Consider the following 19,593-nt stretch of genomic DNA (forward strand, 5'->3'; position numbering starts at 1 on the left):
TCTTTCCAGCACCACGATGACGAAAAGAGAAAGAAGACGGAGAAGAAGAAAAAGAAGAGAAAAGAAAATTGATGATAAGTTGAGAACCGCGACAGGAGGCAAGTGGGAGCAACAGCCACAGAAGAAAATCAAGCGTTTCCCGACTCCGGAAGACTAAAGGTAAGTTAGGTGGAAGAAGTGGAGGGCCGATGGAGACTGGGGGAAGGCTCACTTTGTACAGTCAGTACGATTACGAACAGAAGGAGAATCAAGAAATCCATAGTGTAGGTACCTTAGGTAGGTACAGACCAGAGACCATGGAATTACGATTACAACCCGTGGAAAAGGGGACATTTCTGCTCCATCCATAGGTACCAAGCATTTTGTTCCAGGTCAACTGTCAGTGGGACTTCAGGTACCATGCCTACTTTTGTTCTTGACCTATATACATAGATAAATTAGAATTCTCAGTTTTTCTTACATTATCATTCTGGTTTAACCTGCACCGAAAGCATTCAGAAACTCAACATGCAGCATCCCAGAATCATTCCTACTTCCATAGGTACGTACTGGAATATTACGCACGAATTACTCCGTACGACAGATTGAGTCCCCACCGCCCAGGAACCGATCAAAGGCTATCCGTCTAGCCCGTACGTGAGGCGGTGCTAATCACTGCGAACCGCAAAGTGCTAAACCACCACCTGCTTCCTAACCCAAGAATAGGGGGTTCAATAACTCAGAAGAAGCAGCGATGTCGGGTTTAATGGATCAGCATTTTCTTAGTCTCAACATCATGCTCTTACGCGGCATGCCAGCTACTGACATACCCATAGAAGCAAAGTAAACAGCCTCAATAAGCAGCGGATTCTCAGCCACAACGAGGTACCGCCAAAATTTCAACAATAGGTGAAAGTTACATACGGACATGGGGTCACCATATCTAGGTGCCTGCCTAAGGTACCCAGGTATCCCATTGCTCAGCCGTTCGATGCCGCGGAACTGGGGTTCAGTTTGGTCTGCACATGCTCAAGGTTGAGTAGCAATGGGTTCTTCACCGAATCCTCTGGCCGATATAATTACCATTCTACCCGAGATGAAGCAAAAGCGGGTACTTGGATGGGTTTATGGGGACTTTGGGAAGTGAAATATGGGCCTTGAGCTTTGGCAATCTCTAAGTCCAGACCGGTCGCTGAGCGATCGCTCTGTTACGCGGTCTTGGTAAGGTACCTAGGTGATGATACGCACCTTACCTTAGCGGTATGGAATTCATAATTTCGGTAACTACCTACGTATCATCTCAACGCTGCAATGAAAGATATGCCCAGGACTTGCCCATACGCATCAGAAAGTGACAGATTAAGTGTGCTTATATTCTGGACACACTTCAGCCTATGCAAAATCACACTTAATCATTCATTCATTCCAATTACTACAATGATCAGTCCTCAGTAGTTCTATACAGTTCTATCATGTCCAAGTTCCACCATCTCGGATATAGCATACTTCCATCCTTCATGTTTCGCCGTGAACAGAAATCATGGATAGCAATCCTTCAAGAAATATCATGGTATCATAGGAAATGTACGCCATGACCGAAAGTATCCCAATGGTCAAGAGCCTTGGCTCTTGGCCATACGCCTGCTGCCTGGATTAAAGGCCATGTGCCTTCCGGACGGCCAGCGAAGAATCTGAGCCATGATGAGCTCGCCATTTAGCTGGAGTTGTTGAAGGCTCGGCTACATATCTCTCTTGGGTCCGAGTGGAAATGTGCGCGAACTCTCGAATAGTCATCGTTCGTACTCCGACTTCATTTCGAGGAGGACATCGTCAATCCCCGAGCAGCACTCACGGCTGCCGAGACAGGGGTGGATGACCGTGTCGTGGCAGCACTGCGGTTGTGCGCCATGTGCGCTTTGACAAGGTGGCCGGCGGCAAGAGCAGAGCACAGGCTCAGCTCTCCTGCAAGAACAGCGGCAGCGACAATTCGAGCAAGTTGCCGAGCATTGTCACCTGGGTTGGTGGGGTGGGAACCACGGACACCGAGCAAATCAAGCATCGCAGACTGCGCTTCAAGAATAGTGCCACCACCGATTGTGCCAACTTCGATGGAAGGCATAGACACAGCGATCTGGAGGTTGCCATTGAGGCTGGAAAGTTGATCAGTTAGCACCCGAGCGACGAAACGAATCGAAAAATATGACAACTTACTTTTTCATGGTCGTGATACAGCTGCTGCTCTCGACATTCTGCGCAGGATCCTGACCTGTCGCCAAGAAGATAGCAGTCACAATGTTCGATGCGTGAGCGTTGAACCCACCCACGCTTCCAGCCATAGCACTTCCAATCAGGTTCTTACTGGTATTGAGCTCGACCAGGGCATTGACATCGCTCTTGAGCACACTCCGGACGACATCACCGGGGATGATAGCCTCCGCGACCACGGACTTGCCACGACCGTCAATCCAGTTAATAGCAGCAGCCTTTTTATCTGTACAGAAATTACCGGAAACGGAAATGGTAGCCATGTCGTCAAAGCCGCACTCAGTCGCCATAACGTGGAGTGCCTTTTCGACACCCTTGGAGATCATGTTCATTCCCATGGCGTCACCTGTCGTAGTCTTGAACCGGATGTAAAGATAAGTGCCAGCGAGAGCCGTCTTAAGATACTGAAGGCGGGCGAAGCGACTAGTAGAGTTGAAAGCCGCAGTCAAAATGCTTCGGCCCTCTTCCGAATCAATCCAGACCTTAGCAGCCGCCGCGCGTGCCAGAGTAGGGAAACCGACACAAGGACCACGAGTCATGCCATCGCCAGTCAGAACAGTGACCGCGCCACCACCTGCGTTGATCGCCTTGGCGCCTCGACTTGTGCTGGCCACCAGCACACCTTCCGTAGTAGCCATGGGAATAAAGTAGCTTTGGCCATCAATGTTCAAAGGACCAGCGACTCCCAAAGGCAAAGGTAGATATCCAATAACATTCTCACAGCAGGCACCGTGCACAAGCGTATAGTTGTAATCCTTGTATGGAAGCTTCGAGGATTCCAAAGAGCTCGTGATGGCGGAAGTGGCAGGAGTTCGAGCAATAACAGCACGACGGATCTTGACGGCTCTAGTGAACGCATCCACACGGCTCATGAGGTCCTCGTTTTCCATGGTCTTTTCCAGCGCATAGCCAGGAATCTTGCCTCGCAGGGAAAGTTCAATCAAGTCTTCGTCACTCAGGTAAGCAGCTCGCTTCTCCTTCAAAAAAGCCTCGCATTCTTCTGAACTCCTCTTGGGTGTGTCGGGGTTCAGATCGATCTTAGGGTATTCCTTCTTTGCTTCCACCACAGCCACCCTAGGGGCGGCAGGGGCAGCTTCAGGTTCCTTAATGCTCCAGCGAGCGGCATTGAACAAGTAACCGTTCAAGATAATGCTCAGGGTCAAAGCAGCGATGATCCACTTGCTGATGAAGGGATCTTCGACACTCTTGAGGAGGCTCTCGATGACACGCCCGCCGACAGCATCGAGGAACTGATCGGTGTACTCGATATCGAATGTGCGGCTTTCGCCCGAGGCGGCGTAGTGTACAGAAGGGTATTCAAGTTTGTACTTGATTGGAGGGATGACTGTCACAACCGTCTCCATCATCTGACTCTTCGCAGAGACATAAATCGAGTCCAGCCCATTTTCGGCGACCTTGAAAGGGTCAATGGGCATAGGCGCAAACACATTAGAGACACGGGACAGGAGGGGTAGGCCAGCACCCTGGCTTGAGTTCCGGAATGGGATAGTGGATAGATTCACCACATTGACCAAGACAAAACCCCCTACCATCAAAATCTTAAACCTGCGAACACTGCTAGATCTGAGCTTCCTCCCAAAAATGCTAGTATTGTTGCTGCTCTCAGATCCGGCCAGAGGCGAGTCACTATTGGCAGCGACATTCTCGGCCACCCGATAGGTGATACCATCTTCTTCCAGAGCTTTGCGAAGGGCAATATGGCGCTTGATCCGGTTGATTTCCAGTTTGATGCAGAGGATGGTGGTGTAGAAAGTGAAGAGCAGAACGCAGTCGAAAAACAAGATCCACGCCGCAAGGAAACAGAACTGTCGCAAGCCACCCTGGACTCCGGAAGCAGCCCCAGCAATAAGAATGGCAATCTCGATGCAGTAATCGCGGATAATCTCAAAACCCTGTTCCTTGATCGCAGTCTGAATAGAGTCCTGAATGGACTTCGTGGTGCTTGATGAAGTTTGACCAGCTCTGGCTCCCTGGCGCCTGTTGTCCGCCGCCGCAGTGAGAACAGCCCTGGTGAGAATGATCGGCTTCTCGAAACCGATCGTGACAACAAGGAATGGAAGGCCCTCGGACAGCAAAAGAACATTGATCGGGACGCCAAGCTTCGTTGTGACCAGAAGACCAAACAAAAACGCGAAAACGCCCGAGAAGAGGACAGTGGCGGCCAACCAGAAGTTAGAGCCGAGACGCCGCATCGAGAAGAAGAGGGACACGAAGCTAAGGTGCATCGAAAGGTATCCCAAAGTCATGATGACAATATCAATAGTTTCAGCGTGCTTGGTACGTTAGCAAAGATGGCAGCACAACCTAGGTAATGCAGATCACTTACCTTGATCAAATCCACAAATGAACCCCAAGCATCGGTCAACCAGAGCTTAATAGCACCACCTGAGCTATAAGCTGGGCCGCGAGCAGCCCGCATGATCCATTTCTTCTGTTCCCCGTCGTCCTCATCGGAGGAGGGATCCGGGATCTCCTGCACCGCTTTCAGGAATTGTGGGACCTGGTCAAACGGCAGGGTGAATGCGAGAGAAGAGTCATGGGAGAAGGGAGAGAACAGGTTAGGGGTATGTGGCACTGGATGAGCAGAGGCATTGGAAGGAATCGGCAATTCTGTTGCAGCGGGAGCGATCGAAGATGACTTTGACAGGGAATCCGAGAAAATAAAGGTTGTAAGAGCGAGATGGTTGACGCCCTGCGGCCAATAAACAGTCAGCGAGGAGAAAATTCAACTTCCAGGATAAGCTGATATGGACATACCGTGTAGTCCTGGCTCGCTAAACCGTCGTCGGCCTGCCATTTCCAAGACGTACTCTCACCCAACCGAAGGTTCCGGCTGCCCTGAAGCAGAGTATCGACGTCCACCTGACCGGCAATATTCCTGGGATTCCTGACGCTGTCGAACAAACTCCCTTCAAGTAGACCGACGTAGGTCGTACTGGCGAGCAATGCAATAACCACAATGGTGTGTATAGGGTGCTGACAAGCTCGACTGGAGATGGACTGTAAAACGCCAGTGACCTGACGCTTTAACCATCCCGGTTCGGCATCGCTCTTAGCTTCTGCCGGAAGAAGTTTCCTTGTAATCAGAGAGGTAGCCATTGTCTATCATAGACRAAATGGGGAGAAGGGAGAGGCGGTGTAGGCCGCGTGTCTAGGAAAAGTGCTGAAAATGGATGTTTGCAGGGGTGAGACCCTATCGCTTGGTACCGCCCCGAATCTTTCTCAAGTCGACGCTGAAAGATCTCAAGAAAGGCTCTCAAAGTCAGGAAATGACATGAGGTAAAGTATCGAAGAGGTTGCTGCTAGCTGAAAGGACTCTAAGAAAAAGTACAAACTTGACTGCGGTCAGGACAATTATCTCCGGCGACGCAATTCACCAATGATTAAAACATACCAGACAATAAGGGGCGCTGCAATAACCAGCCCACTGTTCAATATTGAGCTGAATTTCGAGCCTGCAGAAGAACTCAAGTCCAATCCCACCAACAGCTCCTTTTCTTTTTCCTATCCCTAATTTGCCTTGATCGCGGACCCCCTGAAAGTTGAACGAAATGGAGTCTGGCTCGCCGCTGGGGAAGATGGAAATAAGTAAATCCGGCTAATTTTGCCGCCTAAGCACAGCCACAAGCACCGTGGATCAGCGCAGCTGCTTGTACCAGGCTCCCGGAAAATAACGAGGTTGAACTCGACCGCACAGTATTATCAAACAGCAAGGTAAGGAAGGAGTAACAATAATCATGGAAAAGAAAGAGCGGAAGGGAAAGAGGAAATAGAGTGGGGGGGACAAGAAATAAAGACTAACTAAACCAAAAAAGAAAGTCCTAAAATCCCAGATAAAGCCCTCGGGCTTTGTCAAGAAAATAGTAATCAATACGGGAACATTCCAGGGGTCCGGTCATTAAAATCCCAACTAGTCTTAGGTAGGTATTAGGTACCTAAGGTAGTCCCTGGTCGGTACAACTAAGAAAGGCAATAGTCCTGATACTACTTAGGGTACTATCTAACTAGGAGATGTCCACTAAGCCCATTGACCTGCCATTGCAATCTCAAGAATGAACTGTATTTTGATTCATCCACGAGTGGCTATCAGCTGCCTAGTTAGTTGAGTCTGATTCCTCCTTTTTCTCAGCAACACGCAGTCCTATCAATGAGATAAGACTATGTGGTTGTCAGTTCCTACCAACTATCCAGCCTGTTCCTCCTGGTAAGGAGTTAAGTACTCTACCACCACTGTCGATGTGCTACCAAGTAGATATCAATATTGACTGGTGCCTGTTTGCCACTCTGCGGTTCGTGCAGTCCTGGTACATCATCCTCCAGGCTGTGCACTAGAATCACGCTCGGTGAACAGGCGCAAGACGATGAACTACCAGTATTTCAGACTTTGGCACTGTGGCCACATATCGACGCATAGATAGTTATAAGACTGCAAAATATATCTCCAGAGACCAGTCATCTCACATAAGATGGATGGTGTTGATGTCGATGTCGTCAACGGAGCGTAAGCGGCACATTAGTGGTGAAGCAAGTAAGCAAAAAAGTAAGATAAATGGAAAGTATCTAAGGTATGTCATATCGCTCGGTGTTCCCATTTTAGGTAGCCACCCAGACTCTTTCTCAATCTGAACTGGACTCACCAAGGATAGAATACTCGCTCCTCCTGGATGAAGGAGGGAAAGAATCAAAATGTGCGCCATGTTACACAACCCTGGCTACTTCACCGCTGGCATCCCTTACATGTCTTTGAAGGCGCTGAGCAAAAACTCCGTCGGCTGATGGCTGTTCCTCTCTTCCTCTGTCCTTCTACTACCTCACCTTCTTTCTCCCCCTCGCATCTATTAAATCTCTACCTTACGGGGGAAACTGAGAGTCGAGAATATGGTAGATATACAGTGTATTCATGATCCAAAGGTCTGCTAACAGTTCAAGCTTCGGTAACTTCATATATAGACTCTGAAGACATATACCTTAAACATATAATCCATCATATCCAAGCATGAATATAGAGGAGCTGCTATGAGGCAATAGTATGGAAGTATGATGTGAGCCATGGACTGGGCTCTACAAATATATCGCTCAGCCGTTCAGTGATGTTTTAACCTTGTCACAAAGGGAATAATAACGATGGAGACTAAATAATTGACTAAACATGAAATTCAGGGAATTCCCTTTTTAAGTTTTAGCTCCTATGCCTCTTCACTTCAAGCCTCTAATTTCTCTGCCACCCTAGGCCCTTCAGCTTCAACCTCCAAGTCATTGTCATATGCCTCTATTGCAGGGCTGCCTGAGAGTTGAAGACACGATGTATCATGTATCTATGGCTTTCAAACTCCGTGGAAATACGGGAACTTTACAAATCCCTGTAGATAAATCTAGTATGGATCCCCGAAGGACGGAGTTTACCAGCTTATTATGTAATTGAGTACAAGTCTCTAGCGCCAATCAATCAATCTTCATACTGAAACGGAGAAAAGCTGTTTCATTCCAAAGTCTGTACTTGGCTTCGGTTCCTGTCGTTCTCTATGGGCGTCGTCTTGGCCAAGCTGGTGGAGTAGTGGACAGTGGACACAATGAAAAAGCCAGGACCACTGAGGAATCCTGATCCGTCGGAGATAACACAATAATATCCACTCATTCCATCTAATCAATCAGTGCGATAATCCTGCTGGACTCTTCATGCCTTTGCTACGGAGCCTGCGGTGCGAATTACTACAGCGAAGATGCCCAGTAACGGTTGCTGTTTCCCAAATACTCTCACTATTGTCGGAGCAGATTCCAATGTTCGGATGAAGAGGGCCAGTAGTCGGCCGGGAGTCGACTATTTTTGCACTTTTAGTCACGCAAAATGGTGCTTCATGAGTACACCCCGAAGGACAGACAGACCGTGGCAAAGGCAGTCCCATTAAAATCTGGATAACAAGGGGCATCTGTATCTGTCTTGCATTCTGGCAAGAGGGGTCTTGCTTTGAACGTATTAATAAACGCAAATAATAATATATTGGGTAATCGGTGAGACAATGGCAGATATCCAGTTTTAGCCTGGCCCTGGCACAACCCGAAAAACAAAGACTGGACAGTCTTCGGAATCAAATGGGCCCAAGAACTCCAAGTATAAGAGCTAATCCCTGTGATGTTTGCTTCTCAGAGCTATACAAATCTTGGAGCGATTCGAATTAGCCAGGAAATGAGAAGGCTGAACTTCTGCATGGCGGTCTTCTGTCTGCAGTCTTCGCGCAGGAGGGATATACTTCGAATTTTGGTTGTCGTATGGCTTTGCCTGTTCAGATAGAGATTTCTTGCAAGCGTTGGCCTCCTCAGCTGGAAGATTGTTGAAATAGCCTCACTGCGCTTAGCATTAAGGCGCGGAGTAAAGCTTAGGCGCTGTTCGTATGGTTGCTGACCTTCTAAACAGTCACAGAAACAATCCCATCCGAGCCGAAGCTTTATAGCCAAAACAGGCTTTGGGCCGAATAATTAGGCTTGAGCTTGCCTGTCAGCGGTACTGCCACCCTTTAATCTTGAAGACGGTTGGTAAGCGCCACGTCGGAGATTCAAAGCCAATCGGGAACTTAGCCTTCTTACATCTCGTGCAGTTCTGCAACAACATCGAGATTCCTCAGACCTGCGATAAGGATTATGGGGTACCCTCTAATCGGGCTACGCGCTGTTGCTATTTGGAGTGTCTCAATGTTATGCTCTTGAGCCTGGAATCTTTCTTCTACTCGTTCCACCAGATTCTTCAGGCTTCCCAAGGCAACACACAAACACTAGACGCCTAATTCAGGATGCCTCTAATACAGATAGATGGAGAGCCCGCTGTCAGAGGGTTACAAAGGATCCCAAATTGATTGGCTTCAAACGTGCCTTGAACATCTGGGCCTGTCGCTGCCTTTAGCGCCGTGCAAGAATCCTTGACCCTCTCTTTGTTTCCTATTGACACTGGCCTATTGAGTCAACCAGCCAGATGTTTCGAATGACGCATTATCTGAGGCGCACAACGATACTTGTTTCTACCTTGAGAATAGGCAGGTGCAAGGTCTGTTTGAAAAGAAAAGAGGAGATGGCACTGAAAAAGTCCCATGGTCTTTTGTGTTTCAATGCCCATTGTCTTTCGTGGATTGATTGCTTCACTCACCATTGTTTAGTCTCGCCCTCTAATCATTTCAACAAAGAATAATTGAGAATAGTCAGTGTGATTCGAGGTACCTGAGAACCAGAATCAGCACCTGAAAAGACGAGGGGGATTCACCGGTGATGGATTCCTAAAGCTTACAACTCTCCTGCTTACTCTATCGACGATTACACTGAGTAGAAAGCAAGAGATAAACTCGCTGGTTTCGAGTCAACACCGCTGGTCGGCGTCCTACTCTCTGTCACTATCGCTAAGTCCTTTGATGGAGCCAGAATATCATGCAAGCGCTGCGCGTCCTGAGTATGGCCGTTTCGAGGTTGCTGGTCTTCGCTCACATTTTCACAACTGTCGTCGCCCATACTTGGGTTGAACAGCTCATGATCATCGCGCCGAATGGAACCTTTGTTGGGTCTCCAGGATATCCTCGAGGAAATGTTCTTCGCACTGATCCCGGCTTCAACGACAAGGCCATGACCAATCTGATACCGCCTGATGGCCGGGCTAATCTAAGTCAAATTCTTCCGAGTGATCGTTTGTGCAAGGATACACAACAGAAACAGTCCCAGACCGAGGGTAGTCCAAGGCTTCAGGCCGGTCCTGGCGCCGCTATCGCCCTTCGCTTCCAGGAAAACGGCCATGTGACCCTACCCCAGAACCAGCCAGGGAAACCAAGGAATCGTGGGACGGTATATGTATACGGGACGACGGAGCCAAAGGACGACGAACGGCTTCTTGACGTACACAATGTCTGGAACAAGGAAGGCACAGGAGGTGACGGGCGCGGCGTCCTCTTGTCGATGCAAAATTTTGACGATGGCCGTTGCTACCAGATAAACAGTGGTGCGATCTCCGAACATCGCCAGGCCACGTACCCGCATGAGGCAAACCAACTCATGGGAGCTGATCTCTGGTGCCAACAGGACATTGCGCTGCCATCTGAAGCGCCAACCGGCAAGCCCTACACGCTATACTGGGTCTGGGACTGGCCTACAGCTCCGGGAGTGGACCCATCCTTGCCGAATGGAAAGCAAGAGATCTATACTACCTGCATCGACGTGGATGTGATTGATGGGCCTCCTACTCATGTCCGTATACCGGCGAACTACGTCGAAGATCAGTCCCTGAACAATGCGGCCATCCCATCTCAGTTTGCAGAGGTATTTGGAGTAGAAAGTTCCTCGTTCTCTGCGCCTGTCTCTTCAACATCTCCGCTGATTCCCACACCAACTGCCGTACCCAAGCAACCCACACTAGCGACAGTGACTTCTTTCATTACTTTGACCAAGACTGTTCACCCGAACGCCTGCCAGACCGGTCTAGGCTCGTCAACACCTAGCTCTTCCACGCCCAGATTCTCTGCTCCAGCTTGGAACTGGTTCCGAAAGCCTGTTTGATTCTTCAACAGCATTATTCTCAAGGCAAAGGCTCGGCAGGTCTGCGCTAGAGCTCTCGCTAGTCAGCCACAGCCGGTACTGTGCACCTTTCTTTTTGTCACCGGTTCTTCTTTGTTTATAATAAATAGAAAGCGTCTCCAACCCAGCAAATCAGTTGACGACTATCGTCTATGAGTATAAATGGTAGAAGTAGAGAACCATGTAAGCGCAATCTGTGTGGCTGCCACTCGCCAGGGGAATTGTCCTGTTCATAAATCTTTCAGCCAGCCTGACCATTCTCCAGCAAGCAAGGGCAACCAGTTTCGCATACCAGCCTACCATTAGGTTACATGCGAGAGAATGCTCGCCTTTGTTAAATGAGGCTTGGAGCCTGGACGAACGCAAGGGGACAATGAGGCCTCAGGCATGGTTCCAAGGTGGGAATAGATCAAGGGCACCATATTCCTGAAACACGCTAGTCCACGCGTGGTAGGTCACGTGAAGGCCCCAAGTCTGTGGCGGCGGAAGAAGGGAGGAAGCTGAGATGAGGAAATTGATTCATATTATTATATCTTTCCTGAATGACCGATTTGACATCTGTGCCATGATTTGGAGCCACTGAAGAAGTTCCAATCAAGATTCTGGGTTGACTTTTGCTACAACGTTCTTGTCTCTGCATGGCTGCGGTGCGAGTCAAGCCCTCTTTCTCCACCGACTGCGCCTCGAGGATCTTAAACGCTTTCGGGCCTTGAGTCTTCAGTACCTCGCAACAAGTAGGTAATCTCCGACCTCCTGCTTGGGTCCCGCCATCCATCGATCGTCCATTGGTCCCCTAATAATAAGAAGAAGAAGAATGATTATCATTATTACTATCACTTGCACTGGCAACTAAGCACAGTAACTCTCTCTACTTGTGGCTCTTCCTCCTTGCAACCCCTCCTCCCCCCTCTCTTGTCTCTCCTTCATCGCTCTCTTGTTGTTGTTCTTCATCATTACTATTGGTTGTTTTTCTTATTAACCGGGACCAGCTGCTGCTATATTTAGAACCTCCCACTTCCATCGCCTCTGTACCTTCAAACGACTCGACAAGAATCCAAACGCGGGACAAAATTCCTTCGAGTCCAGTATTATTGCCTCGACAGCAATCAACCCGCTATTGGTTGCAGGCTCCCCTTATATTTCTCTTTCTCAAAGGCGCCGACTGGGCTTAAGGCTCATTGCTCCATTGGTTCGGCATCTCGTCTCGAAAGACAAACTGAGGCGTTTTTGGGGGGGGCTTTTTTTCTACGAGATCAATAGCCGCGCACTGAACCTATTCGATCGTTGATTGTTGCAACAGTCACCAACTGAGGCACTGGAGACATTGCGAATATCCGGCGTCTAGAATCGCCTCAGGGGTTTTCCAAAGCGACATTGACTTGGAGAATCCGGATTACATTTTACCCCAGCCTCATACAGTCGGTGGTCCATATTGTGCTTGTAGGCAAGGAGCTCTTCAAGTACCTCTCAACCTACATGCTTTCACTCTTATTGCTTCCATAGTCCCCAGCCATCTGCGTCGACTGGATTATATTGGGAGTTTTCCTCCTCATATCATCGGGCGTGTTGCTGCGACCTAACATTGAGCGGAATCGGAGAGTCGACGACGCGATGCGAGACTAAAGTCCCAACGCTTTTTTTACCGTCGAACAATAATCGCCTCCTCGCCGGACACATCTTTAACTCAGATCGCTTTTCTTCCCGGAGAGAGCGTCCTCATACCCGTTATTATTTGTCGTACCTCTCAGCCTCGATTTAGCATGGCAACCCTAACCTCATCGGCTTCTCGGCCGCAGTCACAGGTGGTCACCTCGATGACGAACTTGTCGGTCCTACCTCCAATCATAACAGATGCTTCCGGGAAGACACAAATCGGGCAGCGGACATCCTCGTATGCGAAAGATCGTCTATCGACGTACTCGAATGTTTCCGCAACTTCTCAAAATCGCTCTCGTCCTGGTTCGCATGTGTTCCCAATCTTCCATTCCAGCTTGCCATATGCGCTCGTTCGGGATTTCGCATACCCCCCAATCCACCCACTTCATTACGGTCCTCTGCCACCCCGTGCCTCCGGTGTGTCCACTCCAGCAAGTGAGCATCGGCGCCTTTCGGACCCTCCCGCACCATGGGATAACTCGCGTGGTCAGTGGTCTTCGGGCCCTTGGAGAACGGACCAAAGTCATGGACAGCAGCAATTACCTGCAATGTCGTTTGGCGATGGGCCCCCTTATAGTGAAGATGAAGATTTGCATAGCCCAGTGTTCTCCGCGTCGCGCCACCGCAAGAATAAGTCGACAGGGATGAATGCGACTGGCCGAAGAACGAGAAGTCCCGGTCGCGGCCATCAATCTGCCTATTTCTCCGGTGACTCTGACCGAGGAATACTGGTCAGCATGAACGCGGACGGCAGTGAGACATATTATGTCAATGATGACGATGACGGGACAGATGATGGCCCCGGGGGAGAATATGTCACCTATCCTCCGAATGAGAGCCGACATTCTCACATGGGGAACGAAACTTACGGTGACTATCGGGAGCGTGAGCATGATGCGGGGTTCGAGTCTGAGGACGATTATTCCGGTGCCGACCGATACTCGGGCGATTTCCAGTTCGCGGTTGGTTGCCCCGATGAGGAGATGCATGGCAAAGCGGTTGCGCTGTTTGATTTCACCAGAGAACATGAGAACGAGCTGCCCTTGACTGAGGGACAGGTGATTTTTGTCTCATACAGGCACGGCCAGGGCTGGCTAGTCGCGGAGGATCCAAAGACTGGTGAAAGCGGTTTGGTACCAGAGGAATTCGTTCGGTTACTTCGAGACATCGAAGGTGGCCTGACATCGCTTAGCGTCGACCCAAGTCTGGATGCTGAGGAGGATGATAGCACATACTTGAGCCCGGACTCAACCGACTCAGAGCAGGCCATCACACCAACTCAGAATGACCAACTGCCTCTGAGCTCTGATAGGGGGTCTGTTCATATTGCCAACAGCGCAACGAATCTGGAGAGTTCCTCCGTCATCCCAGCTGGCGGTGGCGAGGCCGAATCGAACCCGTCACATTTCCTGCACAACGGACAGGAGATCGACAGCGCCCCACCAATGGAACAACGATTGTCAGAGAAACAGACGACAAAAAGGGAAAGCCAGATTGGTATCCTGGCGAAGACATGAGACATGTTCCTCAACGTTGGCCTCGCGCGTCCCGGATAGACTGGCTGCAAGGTGGGACACTTCCACCTTGAGTCTGCTGTGAGCGTTATGCGTTTACGACTCGGATCCGTTTCTAAAAGAAGACGGATTAAAAGATTCTTCATTCTTGGCTGCTAGCCTTGAATAGGCTCTCAGGATTGCACCCATTGAGCAAAGTGCCAGCTGTTGTCCAACCGCCCGGGAAGGCGATTTCGAAACGATACATAGTCCGGGTGACTCAAGAGCAGTGTCATCCCATATACATGACACGATATATTTCATGACGAGAATTCGCATCTGATAACCCGGTGGATCAGAGGTTGAAGATGCCTGATATTTGACAAATTGAGCTCTCAACGAAGGAAAGGGGATACGACTTCGCTTGTTGGCTTGAACAAACCAGTAAAGGAGAACAGGCATTGTTCTTCTTGCGATTTCTGGCTTGTAAATACTTGACTTTTTCTTTTTCTGCATGGTTTTACTGTCTTCAATATCCAGCGCCGGCGTCATCATCTGTGTCAGCATCTGTTCCTGATTCTTCAGCCTTAAGGGGCTCATTATGCATGATATGGGCTATACATTCTGTCAATCCTAGTCTCTGTGAGATTGGAAATCAATAAGAGATCAGCTAGTAACCAAGGTATACAGTAAATGGCGAGTGAATGGTGTATATACTTGAACCCATACGCCACAGAATCCAACCAGCTACCCAGTTCCAAAATAAAGTCAGTATACATCCGTCCCATCGTATCGCACCAAGTTCATCGCTTGAAATCCACCTCCGAACCGGGCAACTCGGCCATCCTCCCCATGGACCCAGGCAGCTCCGACAGTTTACCCGCCCCAAGAACCTTCCTCCCCTCCATCGAATCCCCCATCTCATGCACCGCCGCTTCCCCCTGCGCATCCATCTCCTGCCTCATCCGCCCACCCAGCATGGGAATCTCCTTTTCCTCCATCTCCGTCGCAGCACCCTTCCCTTCGGGATCATGCTCATCTTCACGCATCGCCGACCCCACAGTAGACGCTGCGCCATCATCAGCGCCCTCACCATCCCGCCGCACCGGTTGTTGATCCCCCGTCTGCTGGGCGTCCGCAAGCCGTCGACGCCGCCGTCGGAACCAGAAGATGAACGCGATGAGCCCGCCTAGCACCGCTGCGGCGACGACACCCCCGACGATCCCGCCGATCTGCGAGCTGGATAGTCCGTTCCCGGATTGTGATTGTGCGGTGGGGGTTGAGGGTTGAGTTGAATTGCTGCCTGTGCTTGTGCTTGTGCTTGCGCTTGTGTTTGTGTTTGTGTTTGTGGGTGTACTCGAGATGGGGAGCGTAGCTGTCCCTGCCGATGCGCTAGTTGAGGATGTGGACGTGTGGTTCGTCATGTTGGTGTATTTCACGCAGCATTGGATATTATTCGGCCCGGGACAGGGCCAGGGGTACTAGATACGTTTCTGTCAGTTGGCAATGAGGTTTTGCTTTGTGAGACGGGGCATGGATCTACCGCTGTGCCGGCGAAGTATGCGCCCTCCTCGCAGGTCTGGTTCGAGACGTCGCGGCAGTAACCTGTTCCTTCGGAGACGGTGCAGCGGCGTTGGAGGCAGCACTATGCGAGCATTAGTGTGAGGATAGGACAGGGAGAGGCAGGACTTGTCTTGCCGTGTAGTCGGACGGGTCGCTTTGGCATTGGCTTGTGTAGACTAGACCGACGCCTGGGCAAGTTAGATGGCTCTTCGCTACGGGGTATGGAGTACGGAGTATAGGTACATTGAGAGGCGGGGAGACACTCTCCGTCGCCAATACCGCCTGAGCAGGCATTGTATGCCTGGTTGACTTGACGGGGGAGTAATATGTTGCTTTCGAAGATGGGGTCGAGGAACATGATCGTGGTCGTAGAATGGATAGAGATAAAAGATGCCGAAACTCGATGGAATTAGTGATCAGAGGAAGATTCACTAGGAATACGAAGAGAACCTGATCTACCTATATGTCTGCACCGTAGTTAAGTGATCAACACCCCCATAGCTAAAAACAGACTTCAAGACTGACACCGAATCAATTACAGTTCACTTGTGCGGCTGAAACGTGCGAACCGGTCGTCCAGTCATAAACTGCGCCAAAGTCACAGAGCAAGGTAGACATCAGGGAGATGGGAATACAAGAGTACATTCCGTCCCTCGTCTCATCCCCGGGGTATCAACCACTCATTGGATAGCTTCAAGTCTCCTTTACCCGAGCCTCTCTGACGGGGGGTTACACAGCAAAGGAGGAGACTCGAGGGCCAAGATTCAAGAATGAGACAGATAACTACCCATGTGGTCCAGAGCGGGAATGCGACACAAGATGAGGACCTAGTGTAGACTAGTATTCTTGCCTACCAAGGCTACTCTGGACGCTGCGGTATGCATCGGAGGAGGCACTTTACCCTAAGCGGGTGCTGATCGTCGAGACAGCACACATTCTGGTGGGAAGGCTGCAGGGAAAATACGAGCCCCTGTCTAGGGCCTAACCGTCGAAGAGCCAATCTCCTTTGGCGATGATTTGATGGCCATAGTGGGAGGATTTCAGTTTCTATACGGAAAGCAGAGGCAGATGATCCATTCAGATGTCATGAATAACACCCAAAGAAGTAAAGGACTCTCTCAGCGGGGGTATTTAAATGGCGACATATTGAGGGCCACATACCCAAGCGAGGATGGTGTGCAGATAATCATCGTATCAAACAGATACTAGTAGTCGGGGTGCCAACCTTAATTCGACCATTTGCGTTCGAGGCCTTACAGCAGCTGCGCAGATCCCCAGATCCCTCTGGATGCTGGAGGGATGGGCTGAGGAAAGATTCAAATTGGCTTACTCCACAGCAAGGCATGCAGAAGATATCTCAAAAATAATACAGAGAGGAATGAGGAGACTGCGCTCATGGACAAATGATCTTTGGTGACTGGCCTAGAACGCTGTATATCGATTCCTACCAGAAATCAAACGAGAGAGATTGAGAAGATTTGCACTACGGAGTATCGCCTGGTAATCGAGAGAAAATACAGAAAAAACAAATAAAACCATCGGAGACGAGAGATAATTAGCCCAGCAAATCGTCAAGCCCCGAACTGCCAGTCTTCGTCCCTTGTTGCTGTGTTGATGAGCTCATCGAAGGAGGAGGAGAAGCTGGAGTGAGGCTGCTCGACGGGGCCGGGGTTCCCCAGATACCCGCGCTAGCTTTCTCTTTGGCCATACTGGCCAGATTGGGCCCCTTGCTTGCATTTGCGGATGACTTTTGAATGCCCGCAGTGGCACTGGCGGTCGACCAGAGAGACCCAAAAGCGTCACCCGACGACTTAGATACCGCCGGCTTACCACCCGCCGATGAAGTACTCCGGGCAGAAGAGAAAGAGGAGGTCGAGGGCATGCCTGGTCGATGGTTGGGTGTCATGGCCGTTGGTTGCTGTGCGGTGGCGGTGGTAACAGAGGTGAAGTAGTTGGGAGTGGCGGCCTGGAAGCCGGTCGGTTTGGGCTGTGCGGGCTTTCCCTGCTGCGATGGCGGGACCATGGAGCTCTGAGAAAGTGTGGGAGAGGCAACCGTGCTCGATGTCGGAGTCGGGGTCATTGACGTAAATCCGACCAAACCATCCAGGTTTGGCCCTTGCACCCCAGAAACGGGCCGAGGAGCAGCAAACTGAGTACTTGAGGTCGTACTGACCGTGGAAGCGGGCGCGGGAATAGCGAATTGGTTGGCTGCGGGCTGCGGTGCTGGCGTTGCGGACTGGAAATCATCAAACTCGTCATCGTCATCGACCGGTTTGGACTCGAGAATATCCAGGCCGTTACTGCTGGCAGGCTTCTTGCCAGCCGCAGTAGACGTGGAAGCAGCAGCGACCGTCTCTTCCTCGCCAAAGTCAAACAAGTCTTGTTGGGGCTCCTTGGGAGGCTCGGGCTTCTTCGCTTCCTGTTTGGGACGTGGAGGGCTGGGTCCGCGACGCTGCGCCGGGCTGGCGTCGCCCTCATCGTACTCGTCGTACTCCTCGAACCGGTTCCCTCTCCGGCCTGCATCCTGGAAGTCGCCAGAAGCACCTCCAAAGCCGCCGCCGTCACCATAGACTCCTCCACTGTATCCACCAAAGGACAGGCTATCGCTGCCAAATCCGCCGTACCTGCCGGTGGAACCGGGAAAGCCGCCCCCCATGCCACCCATCCCACCGGAGCCTATTCCGCCCTCAAAGCCACCAAATTTGTTGCGATTCGCACGGGCCTTCTTTCGCTCGGTGCGAATAAGATCCACATCACCAAGCAGCTTCACCAGCTCCGATGATCGGTTGCGCACGTTCACACCTTGGTCCTTGCCGTTCTGGTCGATGTAATGAAATTGGCGTAGCATCCGGATCAGGGACAGGTGAGACCGGGCATCGTCGACAACGCGCTCCGAGCCATTCTTTATCAGAAATTCTAGCAGCTGAAGACTCTGCATGACACAAAAGGACGAATCAGTCTGGCCGCTCTTGGGTGGACAACAACCCGCGTAATCGTACCTTGTAGATCTGTCGCCACTCCTCCGCGCTCTTGTCCGTGAATCGCTTGTAGATCATCGGCATAATTTCGTTCAACAGCTGGCTGTTAGCGACAGAGATTAGCATGGAGCCTAGATCCATCAAGTAATCGACATCGCGACAAGTACGGAGCGAGGGGGATAACTGACTAGTTGTGAGTTCCGTTGGCGATCTCCTGCATCAATGTAGTTGAAGCGCCCCAGGGTTCATTGTTCGTAGCTTCTCGGACCTGCTCGCAGTTAGAAACTTGCATACCAACCCGGACAATCCGTTATCGCGCTCTCAGGACAAGAGCGAAGCCGCCAATGCGACTGGCAGGGCGGTGACGACGAACCTTGGACTCCATCTCGGTGTAGTTCATGACAGCTAAGAAACAAGAATTAATACCAGAGCTTGCATTTCCATAGTAGACAACCGTTCAGGGCTAACGGAAATCTGGAGAGAAAGACGGGTTGCCAGTAGATGCTGCCTTGGAGTACCTACCATTCTGCACCTTGCGGACTCCCGCCTTGATATCATACAAGGTCAGGTTGCTGACCTGCTCTTTCAGACTGCTGAAATCCATGGCGCAGACTCAGCTTTTCCCGGTGAATTTGCACTCTTGATAAATTGACAAAACTTTTGAGGAACAAAAGAAAGAAAGAAGGAAGGACTAAAAATGCCGTATATGCAAGTACTTGAGGTTCAGGACGAGGGAGACGGGGACAACGAGGAGGCGGGAGTTCGGGGATTCCAGCTGGCATCCGCAGTTGGGGCCCAAGGCATCCAGCAAGTCACGTGTGAACCCCTGACATGTCCATTTGTCCGCATATACTAGAGATGTACATCATCATAGCCTACAATCGCATTATTGCCCTCTCGGCGGATGTGATGACTTAGATATCTAGATTGCCTTCGGAAGCTGCCGTATCATGTACTACTAAACACTATGGGACCAATACATACATAGAAGACTCGTCTAAATCATCACGGGGGAATCATCAATGGAATCAGTGAAAGGTAGGGTTTCAAGGAGAAGGCGGAATTTGAAAGGAACAAGCAACATGTAAAGACTT

General features: G+C 50.4%; 5 protein-coding genes across 5 annotated transcripts; 2 read left to right on the forward strand and 3 right to left on the reverse strand.

Moving 5' to 3' along the window:
* Positions 1–1,789: 1,789 nt before the first annotated feature.
* On the reverse strand, positions 1,790–5,364 carry hmg1 (HMG-CoA reductase; the record flags this gene model as incomplete). Its single annotated transcript, XM_043297573.1, has 4 exons — positions 1,790–2,129; positions 2,191–4,538; positions 4,592–4,957; positions 5,023–5,364. The coding sequence occupies 4 exons, from the start codon at positions 5,362–5,364 to the stop codon at positions 1,790–1,792; spliced, it is 3,396 nt and encodes a 1,131-aa protein (XP_043153508.1).
* Positions 5,365–9,675: 4,311 nt separating this feature from the next.
* Positions 9,676–10,791, forward strand: Asppvi_001273 (uncharacterized protein; the record flags this gene model as incomplete). Its single annotated transcript, XM_043297574.1, has 1 exon — positions 9,676–10,791. The coding sequence occupies one exon, from the start codon at positions 9,676–9,678 to the stop codon at positions 10,789–10,791; it is 1,116 nt and encodes a 371-aa protein (XP_043153509.1).
* A 1,778-nt stretch (positions 10,792–12,569) lies between these two features.
* Asppvi_001274 (adaptor protein NBP2) lies at positions 12,570–13,982 on the forward strand (the record flags this gene model as incomplete). The annotated part of the gene is made up of 1 exon (XM_043297575.1): positions 12,570–13,982. One exon carries the CDS (start codon positions 12,570–12,572, stop codon positions 13,980–13,982), a length of 1,413 nt encoding a protein of 470 aa, XP_043153510.1.
* Positions 13,983–14,761: 779 nt separating this feature from the next.
* On the reverse strand, positions 14,762–15,382 carry Asppvi_001275 (EGFR-like transmembrane domain-containing protein; the record flags this gene model as incomplete). Its single annotated transcript, XM_043297576.1, has 1 exon — positions 14,762–15,382. The coding sequence occupies one exon, from the start codon at positions 15,380–15,382 to the stop codon at positions 14,762–14,764; it is 621 nt and encodes a 206-aa protein (XP_043153511.1).
* Positions 15,383–17,076: 1,694 nt separating this feature from the next.
* Positions 17,077–19,103, reverse strand: Asppvi_001276 (epsin-3, clathrin recruitment and traffic between the Golgi and endosome; the record flags this gene model as incomplete). The annotated part of the gene is made up of 5 exons (XM_043297577.1): positions 17,077–18,453; positions 18,521–18,602; positions 18,688–18,767; positions 18,873–18,904; positions 19,022–19,103. 5 exons carry the CDS (start codon positions 19,101–19,103, stop codon positions 17,077–17,079), a joined length of 1,653 nt encoding a protein of 550 aa, XP_043153512.1.
* Positions 19,104–19,593: the final 490 nt, after the last annotated feature.

This window comes from Aspergillus pseudoviridinutans (assembly GCF_018340605.1).
Source record: "Aspergillus pseudoviridinutans IFM 55266 DNA, scaffold_1, whole genome shotgun sequence".
Lineage (NCBI taxonomy): Eukaryota > Fungi > Ascomycota > Eurotiomycetes > Eurotiales > Aspergillaceae > Aspergillus > Aspergillus pseudoviridinutans.